A 14,295-nucleotide genomic window follows, 5' to 3' on the forward strand; every position below is an offset into this window, starting at 1 on the left:
TGCTGGTGATAAGATCTAAGTCTTGAACTTTCTATAATGTGTTCATTCTTGTATGCTTTTTTTTTATTTTAATCATTTATACTTGTCTTGACTAGACTAAGCTCCATGGAGTAGGGAATGTCTCTTATGTGTACCTGTATAGTTCTGTGTATGCCTGCAGGCTTTAGAAGTGATCAGTCGTAGTAGAAAACAATCTTCCTTCTGTTTTCATGTCCAAAGATGCCATAGAGAAGCTTTTGGAGCTTCTAAGCAGATACAGATTATAGGTAAATAAAAACTACATATACAGCTTAATATCCAAAAGGTATTCTGCAATACGCTACCCTCAAAAACTAAAGCCGTATACAAAATGTCAGTTAGCTTGGAGCCTTGCTAACTTGTCAAACTGTTTTCACTGATCAAACAAGGTCCCTGATACTGGGGATGTGGAGAGAAAAGACCTGACTTTATAATGGTCCTCAGAATGAATATGATAGTAACATAGGCAACTTACTAGTGAAGAAAATAAAAATCATATTTTATTTCATGATTCCTTGCAAACGTTACACTGGCTCAGGATGGATCTTAGCACTTACATGGCGAAGAAGAGACTCTTCTCCCAGAGCCCTCACCAGCCCTTTCGTGTCCATCTGTCCCAGTCTAAGCACATAAAGTGGACGGCCATCTGAAAACAAAATTCAGCACTATAAAAATAATCTTTGTAGTTAATACATAATATTTGCAATCATAACAAATCCATTCATAATCCATATCAAGTTGTTTTTATTGCACCATAATCAAACATCACATAAAGGACAACCATTTTTTAAGGCAGTCTGGAAATGAAGAGAAATGGGGCTAGGGGGCCTTGGAGTTGGATTCTGATCCCCCAATTAAACTCAGATTTGTTGCCGGAGATTGTGGTAAAAGCAGTTAGCTTAGCAGGGTCTATAAAAGGTTTGGATAATTTCCTAAAAGAAAAATACATAAGCCATTATTAAGATGGACTTGGGAAAATCCACTGCTTATTTCTAGGATAAACAGCATAACATCTATTTCTGTTCTGGGATCTTGCCAGTTACTTATGACCTGGATTGGCCACTGCTGGAAACAGGATACTGGGCTTGATGAACCTTTGATCTGTCCCAGTATGGCAATGCTTATGTTCTTATGTAAACATTACAATATGTAATGCAGCATACAAAAATCTGGGAAATCTTTTTTAAAGGGTCATGAAGGAACATAGGCAAATATTTTGCACCTTGTTATAAAGGCAACAGAGGCTGTTTTATATCTGAAAGCTCCACACAAAATTAGACCTGCTCCGAGGCAGGAGTAACTGTGCATGTATGTGCCAGTAAGAATCAACACTTGAATGTGGATTCTATAAAATACATGCATAAGTGCTAACCCTGTGGCTGCCCATTCTTTTCCATGGGAACACACAGTAGTAGACACAGATAAAGACTAGCATAGCACATCTAGTCTGCACAGCAAGGTAATTAGGGTTGTACCTACTGCTCTGTGCAGAACATGCGGGTTACTTCCTTTATGCCATTGTTTAGGATTGTACTTTCTAATTCGTGCAGAAGTATGGGTGAGCAGGACTCCACCAAGGACATTAAAGCCTCCAGACACCTCTCTATATCATTTGATTGATCTCATACTCTTGCTATAACAGGGATCCTCTGTGTTTATCCCATGCCGGTTACTGTTTTTGTCCCAAACACCTCCACTGGGAGGACAGTCCAGATATTCACCACCCTTTCTGTGAAAAAGTATTTCCTGAGGTTGCTTTTAAGCTTATCCTCTTGAAGTTTCATTTCATAACCTCTAGTTCTACAGTATTCATGTCTTTGAAATCTGTTTGCTCATTAATACCTTTCAAGGAAATGTCGATCACATCATCCTTGTCTTGTCTCTCCTTTCTCTAAACCCCTGTCATGGGTAAGTGTACACTTGCGCACATACGTTGCAATAAAGCAACTAAGTGCTGTTCTGTGTGTGCGTACGTGGCATAGCATATAAATGCAAGATGGCTTTGGCAAGGGAGGAGGGGGGGGTATGGGCTGAGCTGCCACTTACTCATGCTTGTGTGTCCTTACCGCATTTACATGAACACAGTTATGCAAGGTCTATAGCTGATGTTATTGCGGGTGCATAAATGTTAGGCATGCTAATGTGGGTTATGTCAGTATTCTAGAACGGAATCTGGGCACCAACACAGCCATAGCTCTAACACTATGAGCTATAACATGACCCTCAAGAGTCAAGTCTGCCTGGGCATAAGTGAAATAGACAGTCTGCTAGCCAATTTGAAAGTTTGTGTTTGGTGACACAAAGTGCACCTTTATTAGGGTCAAAAGAAACAAGAAGTTGAATGAACATTCTAAAGACTTTAATCCACTCCAAATGGAAGGATAAGGATCTCTGGCAATCCAATGAGTACAATGAATTTTCACTTTTATGGGCGTGAGGCCTTGGGGAAAATATTTGCAGGACAATTGGCTGATTAAGGCAGAAGTCTGGCACTGCCTTAGGAAGGAACTTTGGATGAGTGTGCAGAACCATCCTGTTGTAAAATTTAGTGTAAGGTGGATCAATCACTAAAGCCTGGAATTCATTCATTTTGCATACTAAAAGTTACCTCCACCAAAACAGGACTTTTCCAGGTCAGGTACAATGGTTTGATGGAAGTTAACATCAGACACAACCTTAAAGTCCTATGATACCATGGAAAGCTTCAATAGAAGCAAACCTCACATGGAGTGGAGGAGTAGCCTAATGGTTAGAGCAGTACTACTACTTCTTATCATTTGTATAGCGCTACTAGACGGTTCAAATCCCACTGCAGCTCCTTGTGACCTTGAGCAAGTCACTTACACCTCCATTACCTTAGGTACAAAATTAGATTGTGAGCCCTCTAGGGACAGGGAAATACCTAATGACCTACATGCAACACACCTTGAGCCACAACTGAAAAAGGTGAGAAATAAATCAAATTAATTAAAAACAAACAATGAATCTGAACTAAAGGCTATACAGAGATGGGTTTACCTTCAACATGATGGTAGTAAGTGCTAAGTGCACAAAGGTATACAATAATGGAGTTGATGTTCAAAACCTGACTCAGACAAATGTTGAAAGTATTGAAGCAGTTTTTGTTTGGGACAGTGTACCTTCTAGTGGAGCATCAGCTCCTATGGTACAGCATTGGACAGATAAACAACATCAATGGACTCATTAGATGACGTGTCATTGATAAAATTGAACTGGGGAGGGAGGGAGAGAGGGAGGTAACATCATTCAACTTCTTAACGGAATTACATTGGACTTCATTGTTTTGAAACTACGATTCTGATTGGGTGGGACTTTGCTTCCTGCTTTTTAGATAGTTTCTGCTTTGAGCTGCCATTTTAAAGTTGCTCAAATATGGAGAAAGGAACACTTTTGGCTCAGACCGGTACACATGTATATTTTTTCACAGATATTATTTTGCTATACAAGTGTTTTCAATTTGACTTGTACGCTTTTTCTTTTTAAGGACCTAACTCTGAGGCAGCTTTGATAGTGAAACACAGCGCATGTTGGGCGGCTGGCCCTTCACTTTGAGTTAAGTGCTTACACATTTAGATCAATTAAAGTAATTTGTGAAAAAGCAATGGGGTCCTTTTACTAAGTTGCGCTGAAAAATGGCCTGCTGTAGTGTAGACACGTGTTTTGGGCGTGTGCAGAATTATTTTTTTAGCACACCTACAAAAAATGCCTTTTTAAAATTTTTGCCGAAAATGAACACGCAGCAAAATGAAAGTTGCTGCGCGTCCATTTTGGGTCTGAGAGCTTACCTCAAGCCATTGATCTAACGGTAAGGTCTCACATGGTAACGGTCTACGCGCATAGCTGCCACGCATCAGAAAATAAAAAATATTTTTCGGATGCGCATAGCTGCTGCACGCCAAAATTGAAATTATCGCAAGGGCCACGTGGTAACCGGGCGGTAACTCCAATTTGGAACGCATAGGCGCCTACACAGCTTAGTAAAAGGGCCCCCAAATTATTAAAATAGAAACATGAGTGAGAATGATATTGGGTGACCAGTGAGGAGGCAGGTGAACGTTGGTCATGTGACAAAAGTCACCACAGAGGTCATGATTCTCACTTTGATTGCTATAAATGTTTTACACAACTATGATACTAAATGTATGGGTAGCATGGATACATGAATTGTGAATTGCCTACTAAATTAGTGACACATACATATACTGGTTTGTAAAATATGGCAGCTACATTGGAAGAGCCGGCACCACTTCCACATGTGTCATCACCTGCACATGGAAGCTGCCTGGTTCATGCCATTTTTTTAACATGCATATTTACAAAATGGGGTGTTCCCACTGAACACGCCAGCATCTACATGTACACTCCTGCAGGTATTTTAGAAGTGCATTGGCACTTCCTTTTCTAAAATATCACCAAACTGACCTGTACGTCTCAATGCTCTATGTAAAATGGGGTTCTGCAGGTGGGAATTAGCACACACTATCCAGCTGCTCTGTTCAAAAATCTTGCTTTTGCCATTGATGTTGTGACCTTGAGAAAGTCACTATCTCCCACTGCTTCAGGAATCTACTTGGACTGTAAGCTCTCTGTGGAAGTACAGGCTTACTGTGCTTGTATATAATCTGCGGGCTTTAATTAAAGATCTCACACAAATAAGCATACATATGAAATGTTCACCAATTATACAATAATTTTGCAAGAAATGTTCACAAGAGTAGGGCTGGATCTTACCCTATAAACATTTTTCATTTCAATTGCTTCAACAACTCATGTGGGTTTGGCTATGGTAGCTAGAATCTGGCAAAGCGACATCATACATTATGACAACAAAGCAGAAAAAACTAGTTGTGATTTTGCCAATACTAATTTAAAAGTAATTTAGACAGATTTGAAAGTGCTCTCTGATTGTGCAAAACATGAGGACATTATCAAACCTTTATCATGGTGATGCCAGCCTCCTGCGTAGTAATCCTGTAATACTTGGGGAGGATTCCATGTCTCTAGGAGGTAGTCCACTTGGTGCTGTTTACGCCATGTTAAAGACTGGCAGAGGATCTCCCGAGCCTTGTCAATGTTGAAGTCCCGAGCTCGCAAAAATCGTAAAATATGTTCATCCTTGGGGATCTAGAGATATTTATATAAAAATGAAAAACATCTTATGACTTGCGATTCCAAGAAAACTCAGTTTCTACATGGACTGATGTAATCTGTTACCTAAATTACATAAACATCTATGAAAAAAATGTATTACTATATATAAACATTTATTGCAGAAGGCAAGTACCTTATGAAATGATTGGATATTATTGACTTTGTGTGTTGTTCCCATTTCCCAGGTATGCCTGGGTTTTGACAGTTTGTTAACCGTACTGAATTGATATGGTTTAAGTGGGAATCCCAGAAAGGCATTTTTAGTGCTTGGGCAAGAGTGATCCAGCAGAAGATTTTTTTTTCACAGTTCGCATAATGGTTTGGATTTGTGTGAGCACTGATGACGTTCACTGTGAAATGATTATCACTCTGGCCTTTCCTTTGGGGATCTGGATTTTATTTTTGTATTTGCTTTACGGTTCCTTTGTCTTCCTTCTTTCTTTTTTTTGATCAATGTGTGCAGTACTGTAATTCTGAATTGTAACTACGGGTCATTTTAAAATGAATAAATTGGATACAAGAGTGTTCCAGTAGTGAAAGTGTAAACATACAAGTGTTTTCCTAATGTGTCTTTCTAGTACCTAGGTTTCAGTCTCTGTACCCGTATTTACTTCAGTAATGAATATGATGATTCCATTTGTTTAAAACCATGGAAATTTTAAACACAAGGTATGAAATGGTTAAAAAAAAATCCTATGAATAGGCTGGCCCTATGGTTGTGGTGCATATTGCCATGCAAAGGACCTGGGTTGGATTCTTGGGTTAAGTTTTCCACTCCCTGGATAAGCAGAGTCTGGCGATACTGTGCAGGTAGGTTTCACAGCCCCTGAATGTGGGAGGGGGAATGAAGAGAGTGTCCCAGTTATTACTCAATGGTAACATCTAATGGCTGGGTTTCCAGCCCATGACTGCACTGCCCTCTGTTCAGTCTGCAATGACAGAGCTGAACTGGGAAACGATATCAAATAGGGGGAAAAAGTTCCGGTACAAGTGAAGGTTCATGGCACCGCAGCAGAACAGAGGCTGGTTATAATAGAGGAGCAAGTTCAAAAGAATAGGAGAAAACTGCTGGTCATTAAAATAACCCCAAACCACTAAAAGGAAATTCTATTACTAGGCGCTCAAGGATATGAGCTCCTTTGTGCATGTAAATGCACAAAAAATGAGCACTTATGCACATAAGTGCCCTAATTGCTATTTTCTAAGGGCACGCATATGTGCTACAGTGTGTAAATGCAAGTGTGTACATGTGGGAGGAGCACAGGTGGGCCTCTCAGTTATGTGCGTAACTTACAGAATAATTTATGCGCATCCTTGCCACACTTAAGGCACATCCAGTTATGCTAGGTCTATGGCTGGTATAACTGCACATGCCTAAATGTAAGACACACCAATGCCAGATTATGCTAGTACTAGCCGTTGAGCCCGTTAAAACGGGCTGGTGGGTTGCCGCCCCCCCTCCCCCCGAGTTCGCTGCCCCCGCCGCCCCTCCACCCGGCCCGTCTCTTCGCTATTCAACTTACATCTCCGCAGCAGGCAGAGATCAGCTGAGCTCCCGTCGGCCTTCCTTCTCTGCCTGTGTCCCGCCCTCGTGTGACGTAACATCAGCAAGGGCGGGACACAGGCAGGGAAGGAAGGCCCGACGGCAGCTCAGCTGATCTCTGCCTGCTGCGGAGATGTAAGTTGATTAGCGAAGAGACGGGCCGGGTGGAGGGGTGGCGGCAGCGGTGACTCCAGGGGGGGGGGGGGTACCAGTGGCGGCGACCTCGGGGGGGGGGGGGGGGGGGGGGGGGGGGGGGGGGGGGGGGTAGCGGTGGCGACCTCGACGGTTCCCTCCCCTTCGCGCAGTTTCCCTCTCTGTCCCGCCCCCCCCCCCGTCATCACGTATTGACGCGGGGGCGGGACAGACAGGGAAGTCTCTACTGCGCATTTGCGAGTGAGTACGGTCACTCGCCGTTTATATGTTTGATTCTGTAACAGTATCAGCCACCCAGATGCCATTATAGAATAGACTCTCACTGAGCTGCATCAGAGTGCCTAAAAGGAGGCACCCAGTTATACAACTGCCACCTGAGTAATTTCTTAGCAGGTCTCCTAGGTTGGGAGGGAAAGTTGCTGTCTGTGTTGGGCCTATTTAACAAAGGCGCCTATGTAGCTTTATAACATTATCCCACAAAATCTGCAGACATTATGGCTAAGATGAAGAGCAAGCACAAACACATTTTATTAAGTGCATACATAATCAAAGCGCTGCCAAAAATTCATCCTCCAAAATTAGCCCACATCAGAATTGTAGCATTTTGCATTCTATTCTATTGGGGGTCTTGTACACCACCCTTTTCCACTTAAAATTCACAGCAGTTTACAGTGGAGAAAATGAGGCTCTTGATGAAGAGCAAAGTGACATCGTGAGGAATAATGAAGAAGAGGGGAGACAACCACAAACTGTACTGCAAACCACCAGAGACACTTTAGGAACCATAACATGACAAAATATTCACACATACATATAAGATAACCAGTGGCGTAGCTAGGTGGGGCCACAGGAGCCTGGGCCCACGCAAATTTTATCCAGGCCCCCAGTTTTGCTGGCAGGGGTCCACAACCCTCGCCAGGCAAAGCCTTCTTCAGCGCCAGTCTGCGGCGCAGCCGCGTTCACTGCCCTGTTCTTTCTTCTTGCTGACGTCCTCCTGCATGCTCAGTTTCACGTAAAGGAGCGTGCACGAGGACGTCAGCAAGAAGAAAGAGCAGGGCAGCGAACGTGGCTGCGCCGGAGACCGACGCTGTAGAAGGCTTTAGCAGGCGGGGGTTGGAGACCCCCGCCAGAAAAAGATATCTGCTTTTGCAGGGGGAGCAACGAGGTGGTGAGGGGGAGCGACGAGGTGGCAGACTAAAATTTGCCCCCCCCCCCCACCTCGGGCTCTGGCCCCCTCCCACCACGAGGCCTAGCTACGCCCCTGCTCACAACTTGTTAGATTATAAACAGATCTCACCAATGGAACAGACTAATCACAAATAAAACAGTTAAATAGTTAAGAAAGCTTGAAATAGCTGGAGTTAATAATACATGTGAAAAGCATGCTTGCCAACAAATATGAGCAGAGCTTAAGAGTTGGGCCTAATTTGTTAGTAGCCCTTTTTTCATATTGTGTTTGAGTTTGATGTAAAAGCCTATTAAGAGCATGCAAGTTTGAATATACACAGAAATAAGCCAGGATGCTGACTGCTTACTTTGCCCTTGTGTGTCTCCTGGAGCCACTGTCGAAGTCTGATGAGACAGCTTTCCTGCAGTGGTGTCAGATCACCCAGGTAGCGCTTGATGTAGTCTGCATCTAGCTTATCTACAAAAAATATAGTAGTCATACATTACTACAGCTAGTCATTGCCACCTTGATTTTTTTTCTTTCATTGTAGGAAGTGTTTTTTTTTTTTCCAGCACAAAAATTTATCTGTAATGATTCCTGGTCAATCACAGTATTTTGCGTAGATTCACACTTATGGCTTATAGGAGTTGGTCACATGCTGCCTAAGTAAGAGGAGCTTCCAAAACTAGGAATTCCAGTGCTCTAGAATCTGGTTGCCAAGAATGTATAACTCCTCAGGGGGAAGTGAGTCGTACAAATCCTTGAAAATGCATACCTTTGTACAGATAAAGAAAACACAAAATGAACTCAAGGCATAAGAATATTATTTCATAGAAAACAGCTGTGAACTTGAAGAGCTTACTGTTAGATTCTAAAAAAGTAAAAGGTAACGGGTCCTGGATTAAAAATGTCTGCTGTCCAGAAACCTCTATAGCAAAAATCCAAGCAAAGCAAAATTCAAGAAAACTGCCTGTCAAAAGGAACTACTCCCAAAATGCAGATACGCTGAAAGGTAAACACTTTGGTTTTTGGCTACATACCAAGGACTCTGCATTTCTAAAACAGAGTCCAACTATGCATTTCTAAAACAGAGTCCAACTATGCTCACTGGTAATTTTCCTAGACTGAATGCTGCTACAACATGGTTTATGGTTTATTAGAATCTGCTATTCAGCCATGACTGGCAGCTCTCTATGGTTTACAATAATCCAAAACAATTAAAAATTGAAAAGAACTAAAAAAACTGATAGGAAAGTGGACAGAGCAAGCACTCAGGTAGGTGAATAAAGATGAAGGGGGAGGGGGCGTGGGCAGCAGCAGTTGGTGCGATAGTTCAGTCCAGGGTAAATGCCTTGGTGAACAACCAGGTCTTTAATTTTGATTTGAAAGTCTTAAAAGAGGTTTCTGTATGAATGTCTAAGGGGAGGGAGTTCTAGTGTTAAGGGGCAGCAAAGAAGAAAGCAAGGTGATGGGTAGATTCTAACTGGGCAAGTTTTGGGACAGATCTAGATGATGACTGTTCAGCGAACAGAGAAGATGGACAGAATAGTGAGATAAGACAGATAATGGGGTAGGCCAAACCTATGGGATGTGAATGCAAGGACTAGTAATTTAAATAATATGCGTTTGTGGATTGGTACCCAGTGAAACTTATGTATCAGCAGAGAAACGTGGTCATAGCAATGGGCATGACATAGCAACCAGATGGATGTTCTATAGGGGTTTCTTGATGGAGAGTCTGAGTACAATCTAAGTAGACGATGTTACAGTAATCCAGTCTTGTAACATGCAAAGCGAGGATTTTTTTTTTTGTTACATTTGTACCCCGCGCTTTCCCACTCATGGCAGGCTCAATGCGGCTTACATGGGGCAATGGAGGGTTAAGTGACTTGCCCAGAGTCACAAGGAGCTGCCTGTGCCGGGAATCGAACTCAGTTCCTCAGTTCCCCAGGACCAAAGTCCACCACCCTAACCACTAGATTTTGGAACTAAAGTAGTGTCAGATGCACGGAGCTGTCGGAATATGAAGAAGCCTATTTAATGATAGGTGCGAATCAAGAATGACTCCGAGGTATCTAAAAAATTTGACTGGTTGGAAAGTAGACCCAAAAAACTGAAGCAGAATGTACGAAGACCCCCAGTGAACCAGCATGTACAGTTTTCTTTCTGTTGAGGACCAGACAGTCTTTGAGATGCCCAAAAGAAGGATTAAAGGGATTTGTGGGACAAAGCAGGAGGATGTCTGCATAAAAGTGAAATTAAATATCTGTGGACTGTATCAGAGTTGCAAGAGGGCTGAGAAATAGGTTGAAAAGAAGGGGGACAGAATGGAGCCTTGTCGTACACAAGGCAATGATCGGGGGAAGCCCTGGAGGAGGAAGTAATGACAATGTACATACAGTTTGAGAGAAAAGATTTGAACCAGGACATGACAGAACCTAAAATACCAGCAAAAGGAGACAGGAGAGTAGGAGGGCATGGTCAACAATGTCAAAAGCTGCCGAAAGATCAAGAGAGACTGTGAGAACCACATTATGTTTATCCCAGTGAGTATGAATTTCACTGAGTACAGCAGGAATAACGGTTTCTATGCTAGAATGAGATCTAAATCCGGAGTGTTTAGGTTGAAGGGCAAATGACTTTGACAAAGGAAGACAGTTGGGTGAATACATAGTAACACAGTAGATGACGGCAGATAAAGACCTGTACAGTCCGTCCAGTCTGCCCAACAAGATAAACATTATACATATACATCAAATAAATCATAAATAAATTACAGCTTTATAACTATGTTAGATCTCCCTAATGACCCATAACTTTTTAACAAATGAACTACTTAATATCTTAATAGAAATGTTTCTTGAGTGTACGTTGCAATGTATGGAATATTATTATATAGTTGAATATTAACTGAAATAATACCAGCATCTTGAATTATTAATAGTATTGTAACATAGGCACTCACACTTTTTGCTTATTTTGCTCATGCGTATATATTGTATAGAAAGCATATTTCATAAAATAAAGAAGTTCAGATATTTGCTTGTTATTAGAACACAGATTCACTGTCACAAGAGTTGGCAACATAGAAATATAACAGACATATTTGATATTTTTGGAACACCTTGATAAGTACAGTTAAAATCAATTAAGCATTGATTAAGCATTTGTTAAAGTAATTTTCTTTAGAACCTTAGAAAGCATAGATTAGAAACTGGTTGATAGTGTGCAGGGGTTTCTTAAGGATGGTTTTAACAATCGTTGCTTTCCAACAGAGTGGTACCTGACCAAGAGAAAGACTAGCATTTATCAATGACAGTATTTGTTGAAGGAGCTGTAGATTTGAACATTTTAACCAGGAAGAAGGAAACAGGTCCAGCTCGCAATAGGTAGATTTGGTGGTAGAGACAACAATAGGGAGGGGGGTGGGGGTGACTGTGGCTGGAATGTAGTGCAAGAGGCACAGCCTGGTAGAGGGAGGAGGGGCAGCTGGAGGGGAGCAGTCAACTATAATGCTTTTGTCAGGGCCTGGACCTTGATGAGAAAGTATTGAGACAGGCAGTCAGCAGTAGAAGCAGAAGGGGTGACACCTGAAATGGGTAAAGGGGACATTAGGAAAGGGGATTGGGACTTGATATACCGCCTTTCTGGGGTTTTTGCAACTACATTCAAAGCGGTTTACATAGTATATACAGGTACTTATTTGTACCTAGGGAAATGGAGGGTAAGTGACTTGTCCAGTCAGAAGGAGCTGCAGTGGGAATTGAACCCAGTTCCCCAGGATCAAAGTCCACTGCACTATCCACTAGGCTACTCCTCTTTGGTTAAGCTGGGAGCCTTCTTGATACAGTCCGCATAATACAGGGCCTTTGCTTTGCGAAGGTGAAAATTGTAGTCTTTTAGCCTGAATTTGTAGAGAATAGAGTTTGATCTCTTGTGGGCTCTGAGCTCCAGATGTTTGTCTCCCTTAGTAAAATGAAACTGCTGCAGATGTTGTATGATTTTATAAGACAGCTGCTTAGCCTGCTTTCTTAGAAGTCATTGCATAGAAAAAATAAATAAATCAATAAATTTATAACTTCAGGGTGCTAACGATTTTAAATCTGCACTCCATTTTACTGCTCCTTTTTCCTTGGCACCAAAATCTTAAATTTTGTCTTGCTGTTCCACAAATCAGATACAGTTTTCATTTTATAGAGCTGAAATGAATATGTATTTGTCTCTTGTTTCTACTATTTACACATTTTTCATGAGTAGACCTACCAATATAACTCAACAATTTTTGAAATATTTGCTGTCTTGACCTCTATTGCAGTCAGGGTTCACTTTTGTTTAGACACAGAATACAATAATCCAACATAAAGGAACCTCAGTTTTAACAGTGTTCACAGGATAGCCAGACAACAGAGTGCATTTAACAGGAAACCAGTATAATCTTTGAACAACAAAAAATACTACAGTAGTGAAAAAAAATCTACATAAAGTTTAGATTGGAATATTTAGCGGCTTCAGCAGACAAAGTTATGAACTGAACCTCAAACCAGAGATAGTGGGACAAATAAATATCAAAATGTTACCCGGAGAATGTTTGAATAATAAAACTCCTTTATCACTATGTTACAGCGAACCATTGTTATGTATAGTGCAACTGTTGGAACTACTGCTCCCATGGAAAAGTATTTGGGCATTTTTTGGAGGAGGTTATTCTTTTCTGCCCTCCGCCACATGCAGAAACTTCACTTCTATAATACAGAAACTTCCACTAATCAAATTTACAAAGGAAGCAAGCAAGGCAGGCACATTCGCAAGGTGGGGGTGGAGGAGATGGGAGACTAGAGACATCCAGATAAAAGGTTTTAAACGCGGAAAAATATCCAGTTATTACTTACTCTTCTACCTTCTAATTATTAATGCAAAAATTACGCTAATTTCTGGAAAAAAAACTAAACAATTAGCAATTCAAACTTCCTGAGTTCTGAGCACTTCTCACAGGGCCCTCTTAAACATGTGGGCACAAAGTATGTCCAAATAACTTAATCTGGCCCTACCAACAGCATATAGGGGTAAATTGTGCATTACTAGATTTAGGGTTTATGGGGTGTTGTGTCAGTTACAGGTAGGGTGGTAGGGAAGTTGGAGTAATATACTTTTTTTTGGAGTGGGACGATTGCAGGGGTAGTTTTAAGGGATAAGGCAGTTTGCGGGGTGGTGTAGCACCTTTTGAAAGTTTGGAGGTTTGGAAAAGCAGGGAACTATACCTTTTATACTGCCTCCAACTGCTGTACCTCACTCTAAATTTCTATCCTGGGGGATGGGTGGAGAGAGTTTGTTTCTCTGGAACCCCAGTCCACTTTTGCCCATTCTTGAACTTAATTCCCCCCCCCCCCCCCCCCGATATTCAGCGTTATTAAGCAGCCAGGAATGGCTCCTGGCCAGTTAAATAGCACTTAACCAGCTGTGAATATTCAGCGATAGCAGCTATCCGGTTATAGGGCACGATATTACCTGCTATCCGTGAATATTTAGCACATTGCCAGTTAAGTTTGGCGGCCAAATTGAGCCGCCCAAATAGCAGGCCTATCTTTGCTTGCTATAAACTTAACTGGCCAGCGCTGAATATTGGCTTGGCCAGTTAAGTTTAAAATGGCCAAAAATAAATCAGATTTCAATGCCGTCACCAGAATTGGCCCGGCATTGAAAATTCAGTCTCCCTGCTGACCACGAGAGTTAGCTGGGCTGCCTCCCGCGGTCTGAATATCGGCCCCAGTGTGTCTTTTACTGATCTTTTCCATATGCCAATTTTACCCCCTCCTGCTAATTTTTCTATGCTACACCAGTTGAACTCTTTCTCTCACAGAAAAGCAATTACTTGGTGGAAACATTTTTTTCTCTGGAACCCCACTACGATTTGGTCCATTTTCGAACCTGCTGTGCCATTTTATCAGTTCCTCCCTATGCCATGTTTCACCTATTCTGATAAATTTTCAGCTACTTAGCCCCCATACTTTTTCAACCCTTCTGTATAATTCTTTCTAACTTCCATTGGGTTGAAAAGAATAGCAGTAGTTTTAAATAATCAAACTTTTCTTTCAATCTAATCCAAAATGAAAAACAAGCCTTGAAAATGTTTTCATATATGTTTAAGAGCTTCTGCTATTGTATTTGCAGTGAGAAGAGGCTTTGGAAATAAAGCCTTAAAATTTTCATTGACCAGACACAGGTTAGCACTAGGACCAGGTTT

General features: G+C 41.6%; 1 protein-coding gene across 6 annotated transcripts in view; it reads right to left on the reverse strand.

Moving 5' to 3' along the window:
* SEC14L1 (SEC14 like lipid binding 1) overlaps window positions 1-14,295 on the reverse strand; it is a 176,515-nt gene that overhangs the window by 44,431 nt on the left and 117,789 nt on the right. For all 6 annotated transcript variants that reach the window (XM_030208149.1, XM_030208147.1, XM_030208146.1 and 3 more), the window contains 3 exons: window positions 8,422-8,531; window positions 4,974-5,163; window positions 576-664 (listed from right to left, as the gene is read on the reverse strand). In XM_030208149.1, coding sequence (XP_030064009.1) covers window positions 576-664; window positions 4,974-5,163; window positions 8,422-8,531 — 389 coding nt within the window. The remainder of the gene's footprint in view (window positions 1-575; window positions 665-4,973; window positions 5,164-8,421; window positions 8,532-14,295) is intronic.

Source organism: Microcaecilia unicolor, chromosome 6 (assembly GCF_901765095.1).
Source record: "Microcaecilia unicolor chromosome 6, aMicUni1.1, whole genome shotgun sequence".
Classification (NCBI taxonomy): domain Eukaryota; kingdom Metazoa; phylum Chordata; class Amphibia; order Gymnophiona; family Siphonopidae; genus Microcaecilia; species Microcaecilia unicolor.